Genomic DNA, 14,343 nt, shown 5'->3' on the forward strand with positions numbered 1-14,343 from the left:
TTTACTAAAAAACCCCCCTTAAATTCGTCCTAGGACTTCCGGATTTTGCTTCATCATAGAGGTTATAGTTATAGCAGTTCAAACTTATCAATTTCGTGCGAATTAACAACGTTCTAAGCCATACAAATAAGATGCTGACGTCATAATTAACGAGAATAATTGACATTCGCGGGAAATATTAAAATTCCATTCCAGGAGAATCTAATTCTCCCCAGCCCTTTTTAAGGTTTTGTTTACAAAACAAAACCTTATTAAAATCGGTTCAATGTCTGTCTGTCTGTCACAGGCACTTTTCTCAGAAACGGCTATACCAATTGACACGAAATTTGGTGAGAAGATAGGAACTGTCAACGCCCAGACATGCAGTGAGTGATATCCTTCTACGTTGAGATTTAGGGGGTACATGTAAAAGGGCGGTGTAAATTTTTTTTTCATCCAATATAGTCATGTCGAGTATCAAACGAAAGGTCTCCATTAATACTTTCCGAAGCATGTCTTAGTTTTGAGATTTGTTAAAAAGGCGGGGAGTGGGAGGGGTGAAAAATGATGATTTCTTTCTTCTCAGAAACTACCCAAAAAAATTCATGAAGCTGCCTCTATATGGTGCCCACACCGCAAAATACTCTCCGTTTCGATATCTGTTCAAATTAAATTAATAATTGTATATTGCCATATTTTTGGAGAAATTGAGAAAACCCCCCTTATGTTTATTCCAGAGTTATAAAAGGTGGTAGTAGTATAAAATATAATATGAAGCACATAACCCCCTAGTTTGACCAAAATCGTACTATTAGTAACAAAGTTACAGTAGCTCAAAATTGACTTTACCCTGTAAATTTCATCATCATCAACGGCGCAACAACCGGTATCGGGTCTAGGCCTACCTTAATAAAGAACTCCAGACATCCCGGTTTTGCGCCGAGGTCCATCAATTCAATATCCCTAAAAGCTATCTGGCGTCCTGGCCTACGCCATCGCTCTATTTTAGGCAGGGTCTGCCTCGTCTTCTTTTTCTACCATAGATATTGCCCTTATAGACTTTCCAGGTTAGATCATCCTCATCAATACGGATTAAGTGACCCACCGTAACCTATTGAGCCGGATTTTATCCACAACTTCACGGTCATGATATCACTCATAGATTTCGTCGTTATGTAGGCTACGGAATCGTCCATCCTAATGTAGGGGGCCAAAAATTCTTCGGAGAATTCGCAATTTTTCTTTATAAGAACCGAGGAATACATGAGGACTGGCTGCTATAGGAGAAATTATCAAAGTTGTAGTCTCCTATCTTTGTTCTTCCCGTTTGACCAGTGCGGTTTGATGTTGTTGGTTGGTTGGTTTTTTCTCTTGTAAATTTACTCCAACTAAATATCAATATCACACTAAAGTGGGTAGTCAGACATGCTAAATGCATATACATAACGGGCTACGTACAAATGGGATAATTACCCCCAAATATACTCATAGAAGAAGCAAGCAAAGCCCAGCTTCCGGTTTCCCGAGTTGTTTATATCTGATGTAGGTTAAATTCTTGGCATTTGCTAATAATATTAAACTCAGAGTGTGAAGCATATTCAGGGCTTTCCATTAAATTATTTATTGAAATCGCTTTCTAAAAAATAGGGGCAATGAAATTTGTAGCTATGTGACACGGAGCTGTTGTGCACTCGTCTCTCCTCCATCTTCTTTTTCTTCAGCCTTTGTCCCGTTCACAAGCGGGGTCGCCTTTGATAGTCGCCCAACACTCAGATCTATAGAGAACCGCAGACGGACGACATTGCAGTAAATTTTAGATTTGAGACGTTCGCTGATACGTCGATCACAAAGAACACCAGTTGTGGAACGCCACTTCATCCAGGTTGCGTTAAGGCGTGGAGCATTTCATTACGCAGTTCGCCATTAGCTGATACCATTGACCCGGGATATTTAAATCGCTCAGTTCTGGGCAGGTTGCTGCCATTGGCAGCACTGAGCGATTTAAATATCTCGAGTCGATGTTATCAGGCAATAGAGAACTGCGTTATGCTCCTCACGTAGAGAAACACAAAACCTTGTATATCTGAAGCGTCAAGCCTCCAGTTTCCCCGATTTGTTGTACTTTAGATATTTTTACTTTTGAGATATTTGATTTTTTTTTTTTTTTTGTGAATAAATTAAAGAAAATAGAAATAAGGAAAAATAAAAACATTTATTCTTTTTGTTATCAAATATGCTTAGTTTCTGCTTCCCATCATTTATACATAAAACGCAAGTGAAATGGTGACATACGTGAAAACAATCACATCAATTCAATATTTTTACCGAGTGTATGCTGTATACCCTTATAATAGACTGTAATAATACGAAATTTATGTAAAAGGCGTGATTTTACAAATATATTGGTGTTATGTGGGGCTATTGTGCGTACAAAAAGAGATTGCATATATGGTTTTCGTTAAATACATCCATGAGTGATTTCAAATTAAAGGCCTCGATTAGCACCGAAGTACACCTTAGTTTTAGCATAGATTGCATGATGGCAAGAGGGATGCTCTTGAAGTGCATACTTAAACCAAGGACTCATTTTCAGAAACCGTCTATCCCAAAATATTAAAAAAATCATGATGTTGCCTACATGATGTTTAGGCCTCAAAATATTCTCCATCCCGATATCTATCCATGTGAAGTTAATAATAGTATATTATTAAACCTTCCTTAAGTTCACTGTGGAATAACAAAATAAATGCAATGTTACGCTAAAAAGAAGGATAGAATCCTATTATTGTCAATGCTTCACGCATTAACGCAATCTGGATGAAGTGGCGTTCCACAACTGGTGTTCTTTGTGATCGATGTATCAATGGACGTCTCAAATCCAAACTTTACCGCAATGCCGTCCATCCTGTCGCTTTCGATTTACCTGAGTGTTGGCCGACTAAAAAAGACAATGAACAGCGTCTTGAAATGAGAATATGAGTTTGCACCGATCGTGGAAACACTGCGAAAAAGGCGTCTTCCATGGTATGGTCATGTAATTCACGCCAACGAGTGTTCAAATGCCAAGATTGGTCTGAACATTGAAGTCGATGGTAAATGACCAAAAGGCCGGCCGAAATAACGGTGGCTTGATACACTTATTGGGGATTTAAAACCCTCGCGATTGCATCCAGAAAAGGGATTTGATAAAATCAAATGGTGAAACCGATCATGACGAGCCGACCCTGCTGGTGAACGGGATAAAGACTGAAGAAAAAGAAGAAGATTGCAACTCAAGCTTTATTGGCGAACACTGCAATCAAATTCATTATTCCAGGATAGAGGAGAATTTTTGGCTTGTCAGGCTATACTAGAGGAAACAAGCAAATTTCTGGAAATCAACAGCGACGGTGCGTCGCTATGGTTGATGCGCTGCTCCTTATTAAAAAATATAAAACCCTCCTTTATATAATTTTGATAAATCGAAAAGTTTCTATTAAAAATTTCAAGCTTGACCCGGCAGACTTCGAACTGCCTCAATATTATGGCTATCAGATGGCATCCGATCCAATGATATTTTGAAAATGTTTATTCTGATGCAGAATCATTTGTAATTCATGGACAATAGTTCTCTTCACTGTTGGATTGTGAGCACAACGATTATCAACTTCCGCATCTGAATTGCCCATAAAATAAATTTGTAAAAATTGATAATCTGCATCAGGTACTGGTAACAGTGGCCCCAATAACTGATAAATTCGTCCTTGTATCTGTAATTTTTAAAAAATTGTCGATTAATTATTTCCGATACATACACTTTAGTACATATTGAATATTATAAAAAAATATTATATACCAGAACCTTGGGCATGAAATTGTCCTGTATAATATGTGTAGCGCCAAATGATATCATCTGGAAACAGCTGTTATATTTCTGAATGTTGGCGAAGAAGTGCTTAGAATCATTTCCAATCCCAGAAACTAAAGATCGTAAAGGACCTGGTGGTGGGAGCAATTGTGGCAGTTTAACTTTGCCTCCAGCACAACATAATCCAGTAGATTCGTGAGTGTATTTTAACGCCTTACAATATTTATAAATTATTTTCATTTCCCCAATTGTTACAGATTTGTCAGCACTATAATTAATTGCCGGATCATAATCCAATGCAGCTCGTTCAAAAATCACAAGAGCATTCCGTCTGCGGATTCGATCAATTTCATTATGTCGTGATTGCTGTTGTTATGTTTGATGTGCACGAACTCGTTGTATTCTAAGCCTATCTACTTCATTATCACTCACTAAATAACACAATTCTGACATAGCAATACGACTATTTTATTGATCTGTCTCTCTCTGGTCATCAGTGCGGTTAGCACGTGAGGCAGCTCTTCGCACATTTGATTGACTGCGACGATCTAAGTCAGGTCGTCTTCTCCTCAGCATCGTAAATTGTAAATAATGAAAGTCACTTAGCAGTAAAGTGTCACAATCGCAAAATATCAAAAAAAAAAGAGCACATTTACTGGAATGTCACTATCACAAAGGATCGCCAAAGTAAAGAAAGTTATACTTCTTTCCGTGTTCTAAAGTGCAAGAGGATGGATTGACATATTAGTTGGTTGTCAAATCTAATGTCAAATATTATCGTTGCACTCAGAAATTTAATTTGTAACAAAACTTAATATCTAGTCTAGGTCTAGGTAGTCTAGTTTGGTCTTGAAATATTTATGGAAATTCAGAGAACGTTTAAACGGTGAGAAACAAAAATACTAAAAACAGAAATTCTATTTTCCAATACAACATGTTCTGAGCTGTGAAACATTTAATGTCTTTTGTCTTTTTAGAAATAAAAGATTGTCACTTGGTTGTAATATGACGTCTGATGAACATAGTGAGTGATTGCACTTTATTGAATATCAATAAAGTTCAAATTGACTCTAAATTTTATTTAGAAAAAAACGTTTATATGGGAAGAAGAAAAGTGCTGTTTTTAAGGGTTTTACCGGCAATTATTCGAATTTTTCTCACCTTTTAAACCTTCCCTAGACCTCCACGGACATTTCAAAACCAAAATAACATAAATCCGTTCAGCCGTTCTCGAGTTTTAGCGAGACTAACGAATAGCAATTGATTTTTATATATAAGATTAAGAGCACAATGGATCAAACAAGTCCGAATACCGAAACTTGGCGCTTCTGGTATATAGGTTATTTGTTCATCTTATTTGAGAAAGTTCGTACACACACAAACCTTATTAGAATCGATTCGATGTCTGTCTGTCACAGCCGATTTATTCGGAAACGGCTGGACCGATTGTCACAAAAATTGGTAGGAGTATGTGATCTGCCGTTCCCTTTACATGCAGCAACTGGCGCCACTTTGTGTTAAGTTTAAGGGGGGCTCCCCATACATGTGAAAGGAGGCTGCAAAATTTTTTTTCACAGAATATAGCCATATGGGATATCAAATGAAAGGTATCAATTAGTACTTTTCGAAACTGGTTCAATATTTGATATTGGGTGAAACATAGGGGAGTGAGGGCTCAAAATATGACCCCCAAAAATTGTAACAGGTCTCGTTCTCAGAACCTATCCAACCGCAAAATCTGAAAAAAATCACAGTAGTGCATCTCTACGAAATCTAGGCCTCAAAAGATATCCGGTTCCGATATCTGCACAAATAAAGTTAATAATAGTATATTTCCACATTTTAGAAATTTACCCGGCACCCTCCCTTATGTTCATCCCAGAAGTACAAAATTTGGCATGCGTGTAATGAAGAAGATAATGCACAGTTTGGTCAAGTTTGAAGAAAATCCAACAATTATTAACAAAGTTATAGGGGATGAAACTTTACAATTTTTTGTGAATTTCGTGCACTCTACAACCTGCATGACGTCATCATCACATATCAACTCGTCAATACCACAACGAAATGAGTTCTTATGAATTGGGTCGCAGAGAATTATTTTGTTTTAGTTTTTTAATCATTTGTATATGAATATCAATTATTCCAACGAGACATGTGTGTATGTAGGTATATAGTATATACGTGCTAATATACTTTGTGGGTAGAGCCTAATTCAGATAGATATAAGAAGTAATCGGAAATATGGGTACGATCAATTTATATACGTGCCTATATGTGTACAGTATTCGAAAATAGGCAGTTTATTTGTTTAGGGTGAGCGTAACATCTACGGCTGTAATATGTACGTATGTCTCGTAGTTTTGTAGCTGTATACAGATAGAAAAATGTGCGTTGAAATTTCTTAGATAAGATGAACACAAAACCTTTATACCCGAAGCGCGACCTTCCGGTATTCCGACTTGTTTTTCGTATATGGCTAAAAACCCAAAATATTAATTCATATTTTTTTCAAACTACAAGAAATACGTACATATTACAGATGTAGATATTATGCTCCCCCTAAACAAATAAACATTCTATTACCAAATACTATGCTTATATATGCGCTTCTATAAATTGATCGTACACATATTGCCGATTTACTTCGTGCTCAAAAGCATGCATATGTACGAATGAAGTACGTATATTTAATATCTCTATTTTAAAGTACAAATATATCTATCTGAATTAGGCACTACCCCAAAGCTTCATTGACATATACTCGTACATACCATATAAATACATATATCATACATAAGCGCAATTTATTGTGGTATTGACGAATTGATATGTTATGATGACGTCATGGACGTTTTAGAATGCGCAAGTTTCACCTTCTATAACTTTGTTAATAATAGTTGGATTTTCTTCTTCCCAAAGTTATGCCTTATATTACCCCTTCTGCAAGTATCAAATTTTATAGTTCCAGCATGAATTTAAGGGGGTCCCCGGCTACATTTCTAGAATATGCGAATATACTATTATTAACTTTATTTGTGCAGATATCGGAACGGAATGTATTTTGACGCCTAGATATCGGTTAGATACGTAACTGTGATTTTTTGCAGATTTTCGGCTGAATGGGTTCTGAGAACGAGACCTGTTACATTTTCTGGGGGTCATATTTTGAGCCATCACCACACTCTTCTACGGTTCACCCGATATCAAATATGGGACCAGTTTCAAATAGTAATTGAACTCTTTCATTTGATACCCCACATGGCCACATTTTGTAAAAAAAAAATGTTGCACGCTCCATTCACATATACCCTTTACACTGGAAACAAAATGGCGCCATTTACTGTATGTAAAGGGAACAACAGACCACGTGCTCTCATCAATTTTCGTGACAATTAGTGTAGCCGTTTCCGAATAAATCGAGGGTGACAGACATCGAATCGATTCCAATAAGGTTTTGATTCACACAAAATTAATTAATTATTAAGTCTATGTTTCATGTTATTTGATGAACTTTGTAGCAGCTCCCTTTTTTCTTCATTCTTTTATATTGCTTCGAAAAATCCATGCAATTTCAAAAGTGTATTTTATCATGTTTTCTAAATTTGTTTTCAGATTACAAAGGAATTAAACTACAGAATTTTAAAACCGTCGGCCAATATGTTGAAGTTTATTCGTGGGAAAACTCAGCAACCTTCAGTGGAACGGCAAAGAATACAAAATGAATTGTTTGCATATACTAAGGTAACTAGAATATGCTTTGATAGGTTCGTGTGAAACAAAAAATTATTAATCCGATAAATCTGGCCGTCATACACAATAGACTCGAAAAAGGATGAAACTTTCATCCCGGAATTCAGTGAAAATTTGTGATCTGTGAAACGCTTTGCTGTGCAACGAATGGCATGCTTTTGAATGAGGTTAAAAGAGGGGCTCTCATATATGTTAAAGGGGGGTTCAATTTTTTTTCCAGAATGGGGTCGATATGGGATATTAAAGGAAAAGGCTCAATTGCAGTTGCTGATCACAAGGTAGGTGATTGAGTCTTACGTCATTTAAAAAAAGAGGTATTGAGCGTTGGAAACCATGTAAAAATCATTGTTTCAAAGATAACAGAAAAAGTTAAAAGAAGAAGAATAGTTGTATGTACATCATGGGAAAGAAATTAAGAAAGACCATGTTTTTTTTTTTTAAATGCGTTTATCTATTTAGAAGAAATTTGGCAATAAAATTGGAACTGTGAATCTCCAACCATGTAATCAATCACATCGTTCAAAGTTGAATTTAAGGGGGTAGACTGTTATATTTTTTGGGTATTTGCGGAAAACAAAATCTTATCGAAATTGGTTCACGGTCTGTTCATCTGTTACATGCGCTTTGCTCGGAAATGATTATACCTATTGACAGGAAATGTGGTAGACTGTTTGAAACTGTGACCTTAGGAGGGGGCATACGTATACAAAAGAAGAGTACCGTTTTTTTCATCATGCGGGGTATCAAATGGAAAGTCTCGTCCTTTTCGAAACATATAAATTTTGACATTAGTTGTAGAGGGGAGAAGTGTGGGTGTCCCATATTCCCAGAAAGTACTCAATCAATATAGTGTTCCATGCATATGGTATCTAGGGCTTAAAATATTCTCCATTACGATATATGTTAACATCAAGCTAATGATAGTATATTCCAATATTATATGCTTCCCCATTCTAATATGAGCAGTGGTTGCCTTACGCCGCTTCGTGATAAGCACCGCCTCTGTTTTATCCTTCGCGAGTGTAAGACGTGCATCTTTCAGATAGTTCTTTATAACAGTGATTACTTCGGATGAATATAATTTCACATCCGCCAGGTCTTTTATAACAATCGTCGCTGCGTCATCGGCTTAACCCGCTATTATGACCTCGCTAGCAACCGAGACGTTGAGGATATCATTATACATGATGTTCCACAATAGCATTCCCAGCACAGAGCCCTGTGGAATACCCGCGGAAACAATGTATTCTTCTTCGTTATTTTGAAAAAAATATGAAGGAATATTTTGGGTTTTTAGCCATATACGAATGGAAAAAATGTGCATAAGATGAACACAAAACCTTTATACTCGAAGGGCCAGCTTACGGTATTCCACCTTTTTTTTGTTGGGGAAAATCCATCTTGGCTAGACATTTATAATCGAGGACGCGCATGTCGGACTTTTATCGCCTTAAACCTCCCGTATTTTCTCCGCAATCTCCTCGTTGGGCTGTTCAGTTTATTAACTGTTCATTGGATAGCTGCTTTTGCTTTATGTGTTAGTTGCCTCCGTTCAGCTTCTGGTTCTTTTAGTCGTAAGCTAAAAGCTAACGAGATTTTCCACCGTTAACGGGGACTCCAGCTCATTCTTGAAGCTTCTTCTCGGCCGTTCGAATCTTGGGCAGACGAAAAAAACGCGTTCTTATCTTTTACTGTACCTTCACATGTAGGGCAATCTGGCGACTGGCACCATAAGAATTGAGTTAAGTCTTAACTCGTCTCGCCATGGTTTCGAGAAGTCCACATCCTTATGGTTGGTCCCATGCTGTTTGCCATGCAGCCAATGGCCTTTTAAGAGCTTGTAATCTTTTATAATTCGAAATAGGTTTCTGACATGTTTTTCGCATTTAACAAAGTTCTCGTATTTAATCAAGTTCAATACACAATTTCAAAAAAGTACTCCTATTATAACTCCGAGATATTAGAAATTATACTGATTTCCGTCCGTAACTATTTTCTTTCTGCACAAAACTCGTTCTTCTCACAATGACTGCCAACTCTCTTTTTAAGGTTTTGTGTCAAACAAAACCTTATTAGAATCGAGACGGTGTCTGTCCGTCTGTCTGTCTGTCACACCCGATTTATTCGGAAACGACTTGACCGATTGTCACGAAAATTGGTGAGAGTATGTAATCTGGTGATTCCTTTACATGCAGTAAGTGGCACCATCTTGTGTTAAGTTTAAGGGGGGGCTCCCCATACATGGGAATGGAGGGTGCAAATTTTTTTTTCACAGAATGTAGCCATGTAGGGTATCAAATGAAAGGTCTCAATTAGTACTTTTCGAATCTGGTTCAATATTTGATATTGGATGAAACATAGGGGAGTGAGGGTTCAAAATATGACCCACAAAAAGTGTAACAGGCCTCATTCTCAGAACCTATCCAACCGAAAATCTAAAAAAATCACAGTGATGCATCTCTATGAAATCTAGGCCTCAAAATATATCCGGTTCCGATATCTGCACAAATAAAGTTAATAATAGTATATTTCCACATTTTAGAAATTTACCCGGCACCCTCCCTTATGTTCATCCCAGAAGTACAAAATTTGGCATGCGTGTAATGAAGAAGATAATGCACAGTTTGGTCAAGTTTGAAGAAAATCCAACAATTATTAACAAAGTTATAGGGGATGAAACTTTACAATTTTTTGTGAATTTCGTGCACTCTACAACCTGCATGACGTCATCATCACATATCAATTCGTCAATACCACAACGAAATGAGTTCTTATGAATTGGGTCGCAGAGAATTATTTTGTTTTAGTTTTTTAGTTATTTGTCAGCCAGACATGTGTGTATGTAGGTATATAATATATGCGTGCTAATGAACTTTGCGGGTAGTGCCTAATTCAAATAGATATAAGAAGTAAGTCGGAAATATGGGTACGATCAATTTATATACGTGCATATATGTGTACAGTATTCGGTAAATAAGCAGTTTAGTTTGTTTAGGGTGAGCGCGATATCTACTGGCTGTAATATGTACGTATGTCTCGTAGTTTGGCAAAATATGAAGGATTATGTTGGCTTTGTAGCTACATACGGACAGAAAAATGTGCGTTGAAGTTTCTCACATAAGATGAACACAAAACCTTTATACCCGAAGCGCGAGCTTCCGGTATTCCGACTTATTTCTTATTATTATCATTTTTTTCATCTGACGTTTCTTGTCATCTACTCTGTTCTTCACTCTTGTAGCGTGATCTGAGCTGAGTGCAGAGCGCCGGTGACGTCATCTGTCCGCTGGTATTCGCTACATTCGAAATAAATTTCGAATGCCGCGAATCCTGCCGCGCCACAACCTCATACGCTGAGTTTGCTTCCTAAGGCTCGCTTCCTGCTTCTTGCTCCATCGGCTAAATCATCGACTGGAATCATCCCCGTAATTATGCATGCTGGCTCATACGATGTTTTCCGGTAGGCGGAGCATGTGCGGAGAGCACTTAACCGATATACATCTTGAAACTGTTTGCGATTTTCTACAATTTTTATCGCAGATACCCACACTGGTACCGCGTATAAAAGAACAGAGCTGGCGACTCACGTTTCGAGCCACCTATATTTGGAACCAACCTTGCTATTTCTGCCTTTTGTCCAATAAGCTCCAAATGAGGTTTGAAACTAAACTTTGAGTCCAAGTTACTCCAAGGTATTTTAGCGATAACTGATAGCGAACGGTATGTGAGCCGATGCAGATCAGAACGGTATTTCGTTTTGGTCGCTTCGTAAAAAGTACCAGCTCCGTTTTCTGTTCGGCAAGCTTTAGTTTTAAGTCAAGCCAAGACTTGATCGTACAGATAGTCTCACTCGCATAAATTTCTACTTGGTCAGGGTGATTGATATTATGGACACCCCAACGTCATCTGCGAATCCCACGGCAACCGCCTGCTTAGATATTGGGAGCCGTGGAAGGCCATCATACATTATGTTCCATAACAGTGTGGAGCACCTGCCGCTATATTATATGTCTTCGACCCTTCATCCAGATCGTAAAGTAACTTCCGCTGCCGGAAGTAATCGAAGATTATACTTAATATGTAATTTGGCGTTTGAGCCTCGATGATACGGTTCCATCTGGCAGAATTCAATGCTTTTTTGATGTCGCAAGTCACTAATGCGCAGGAACACTTCGAGTAGAATTCTTCCCTCTCATTTCTTTCGCGACTTCCCCACTCCTCTGCCCAGGCGTTGAAGTCACCGGGAATAATTTTGGGGTTGTGCTCTTTGGCGTCTCTCACTAGTCTGTCTAGCATATTGTAATATTCTGATGGTGTCATACTTCGTGCGGCATAGCAGCTGTAAATTAGAGGTCATCGTACTTTCTGTCTGTCCGTCTCTTTTAAGATATTATGTGAAGAAAACTTATTAAAATCAATTCAATGCCTGTCTGTCTGTCACACTCGATTAACTCAGAAACGGCTAAATCAATTGTCATGAAATTTGCCGAGAAGGTGTGGTATGTGAACTTCTTTACATATGGCGGGTGACACCATTTTGAATTCAGTTTGAAAGGGGCTTCCCAAATATTCCAAAGGGGGGTGTAAATTTTTTCCACAAAATATGGTAATTTGGGATATCAAATGAAAGGGCTCGATTAGTGCTTTTCGAAATTGATCTTATTTCTGATATTGGGTGAAATATAGAGAAGTAAGGACTTAAAATGTGTGCACGAAAAAGTGAAACAGGTCTTGTTCTCAGAACCTATCCAGCCGGAAAATCTGAACAAGTCGAAATACCGGAAGTTAGTGTTTCGGGTATAAACGTTATGGGGCATTTTAATTCTCCTTTTCCGTTCTGGTATTGCATCGCAGGGCTATTCAGTTCTGTGCTGTTCATTTTGAAAGAACTGTTACCGCTTTGCTTGGCGTTAATTGCAGTAACTTCATTTCTATGTATCCGCTGCTTTTAGCTTCTGGTTGATCTGTTTCACCATTGGAACTACCACGCTGTATTTGATTGCACCATGTACCTTATCAATTTTCGCCGTTAAACGGGTATTTAGCTCTGTTTCAAGCTCCTTAAGCTTTTAAATCTTGGACAGGCGAAGAAAACGTCTTCTGCATCTTCACACTTAGGATAATCGGGCGATTCATAGAGACCAAACCTATAGAGGTACTTCCTCTGTCCACCGTGTCCGGTTAAGAACTGAGTCAGATCGTAACTCGTTTCACCATGGTTCCGCATAGTCCATATACTTTGTCTGGGATAAGCCTGTTTGCCCACCGGCCATTCTCCGCCTGGTCTCATGCTGTTTGCCATGAAGCCAATGACCTCATACGCTCACTTTGCTTGTTTAGGCTCGTTTTCTGATTCTTATATAGCTCCTTTTTGTTAGGCAAAATCCAGCCCGTGGTCATTAAGCCAAGACGTGATCGTCCGTATAGTCTCGTTCACCTATATCTCTACTTCTTCGGGGCGATTGGATGTTATGGCCACTCCAATGTCATCTGCGAAACCGACGACAACGGCTTGCTTAGCTACTGGGAGCCGTAAAACCCCATCGTACATTAAGTACCATCGCAGAGGACCCAGAACAGACCCCATGCAGAGCTCCTGTCGTTATTACATACATCTTCGGCCCTTCGTCCGGATCATAAGGTAGCTTCCGTTATCGGAAGTAGTCGAAAATTATATTTAATATATATTTTGGCGCTTGTGTCGCGATGAGCACTTCGATGATATGGTTCCATCTGGCAGAATTGAACGCGTTCTTGATATCAAAGAGTCAGCAGCGCGCAGTATTTCCATTCATCATAGGCTTTTCTGGCTAGCTCAAAAACTAGTTTGGTAGTATCAACCACTAACCGAGCCTTCTGGAACCCAAACTAAATACCTATTTGATAAATAGGCGCCACTATCGATCCCTATGTCCGCTTCCTGTCCTAAAGTGTTTCCGATTTGGCTCAAAAATTTGTCCGCGGTTACATCCTTGGATTACTTAAGCTCAAACATAAGATCCCCCTTCTGGGACCATCTAATGCGTTTGGAAATGATAATCACTTCCGGTCTTATCATCCTCCGATCATTTCTTTCCCGCGGTTCTACTTTCTTCCAAGCTTCCGCATCTGCCTTTGAAGGTCCGATCCCTTTTCTCGAAGTCGCCGCTGCAATAGTTTCACTGCCAGCTTCAGTCGTAATTTTCATAAACTCCGCCTTTTTGGAAGTTGAGTCCTTTTTTCTTTTCGGGGTTTGCTGGCCTATTGAGTCATTCAGCTTTTCGCGCAGCCTCTTCCCCGGCTTCTCCCCTTTCGTGTTTTGAACCAGGCGTTACTTGAGTTGCCTGGTTCACTTTTCCAATCGACGACTTCCCTACTCGTTCGTCCTGGGCCTTGCCGTACGCCAAACGGATGCCTCTTATCATGGCCCTTATATTTTGGTGAATATTCCTGCGCTCTTTTATAAACTCACACAGCTCCATGATCTTTTTACCGAGGGCAATAAAGGCAGCTCCCGACTGATCATTGCCTAAAACATCGCTCGGGTGGTTCGGCGTCAACGATTCTCCGTCAATGGAGCTAGCTCCAGTCCCTCCTGTACGCTTGTAAAATTAGATGCCACAGTAGCCAAGGTTCCCACTACTGAGGCATTGCGATCGTTGGATATCGACGGCCGGGAGCCCGCTTGCTCACTCCCAAAAACCGCCGGTACTGGGTTTCCGAAGCACTGCATCCTAACTTCATTCTCCTTCTGCTCCTCCATTTTTATCCACGATTCGGCGTTT

At 38.9% G+C, this 14,343-nt stretch overlaps 2 protein-coding genes across 5 annotated transcripts in view; one reads left to right on the plus strand and one right to left on the minus strand.

Annotated features, from left to right (window-relative positions):
- Window positions 1–14,343, plus strand: part of LOC119652876 (lethal(2) giant larvae protein) — a 146,331-nt gene that overhangs the window by 62,046 nt on the left and 69,942 nt on the right. For 2 of the 4 annotated variants that reach the window (XM_038057237.1, XM_038057236.1), the window contains exon 2: window positions 7,442–7,570. The exons of the other annotated variants lie outside the window; for them this stretch is intronic. In XM_038057237.1, coding sequence (XP_037913165.1) covers window positions 7,487–7,570 — 84 coding nt within the window. In that variant the 5' untranslated portion in view covers window positions 7,442–7,486. The remainder of the gene's footprint in view (window positions 1–7,441; window positions 7,571–14,343) is intronic. 4 annotated transcript variants of the gene reach the window in all.
- On the minus strand, window positions 3,485–4,066 carry LOC119652099. The gene is made up of 2 exons (XM_038056037.1): window positions 3,815–4,066; window positions 3,485–3,728 (listed from the first exon to the last, which is right to left on the minus strand). The coding sequence occupies exons 1-2, from the start codon at window positions 4,064–4,066 to the stop codon at window positions 3,510–3,512; spliced, it is 471 nt and encodes a 156-aa protein (XP_037911965.1). The 3' UTR covers window positions 3,485–3,509.

This window comes from Hermetia illucens, chromosome 3, assembly GCF_905115235.1.
Source record: "Hermetia illucens chromosome 3, iHerIll2.2.curated.20191125, whole genome shotgun sequence".
Classification (NCBI taxonomy): Eukaryota; Metazoa; Arthropoda; class Insecta; order Diptera; family Stratiomyidae; genus Hermetia; species Hermetia illucens.

Coding starts and splice junctions, on each gene's coding strand:
- LOC119652099 (XM_038056037.1), bottom strand. CDS start 4,066: ATGAAAATAATTTATAAATATTGTAAGGCGTTAAAATACACTCACGAA. Junction 3,729..3,814: donor ATTTCATGCCCAAGGTTCTG/GTATATAATATT, acceptor TAAAAATTACAG/ATACAAGGACGAATTTATCA.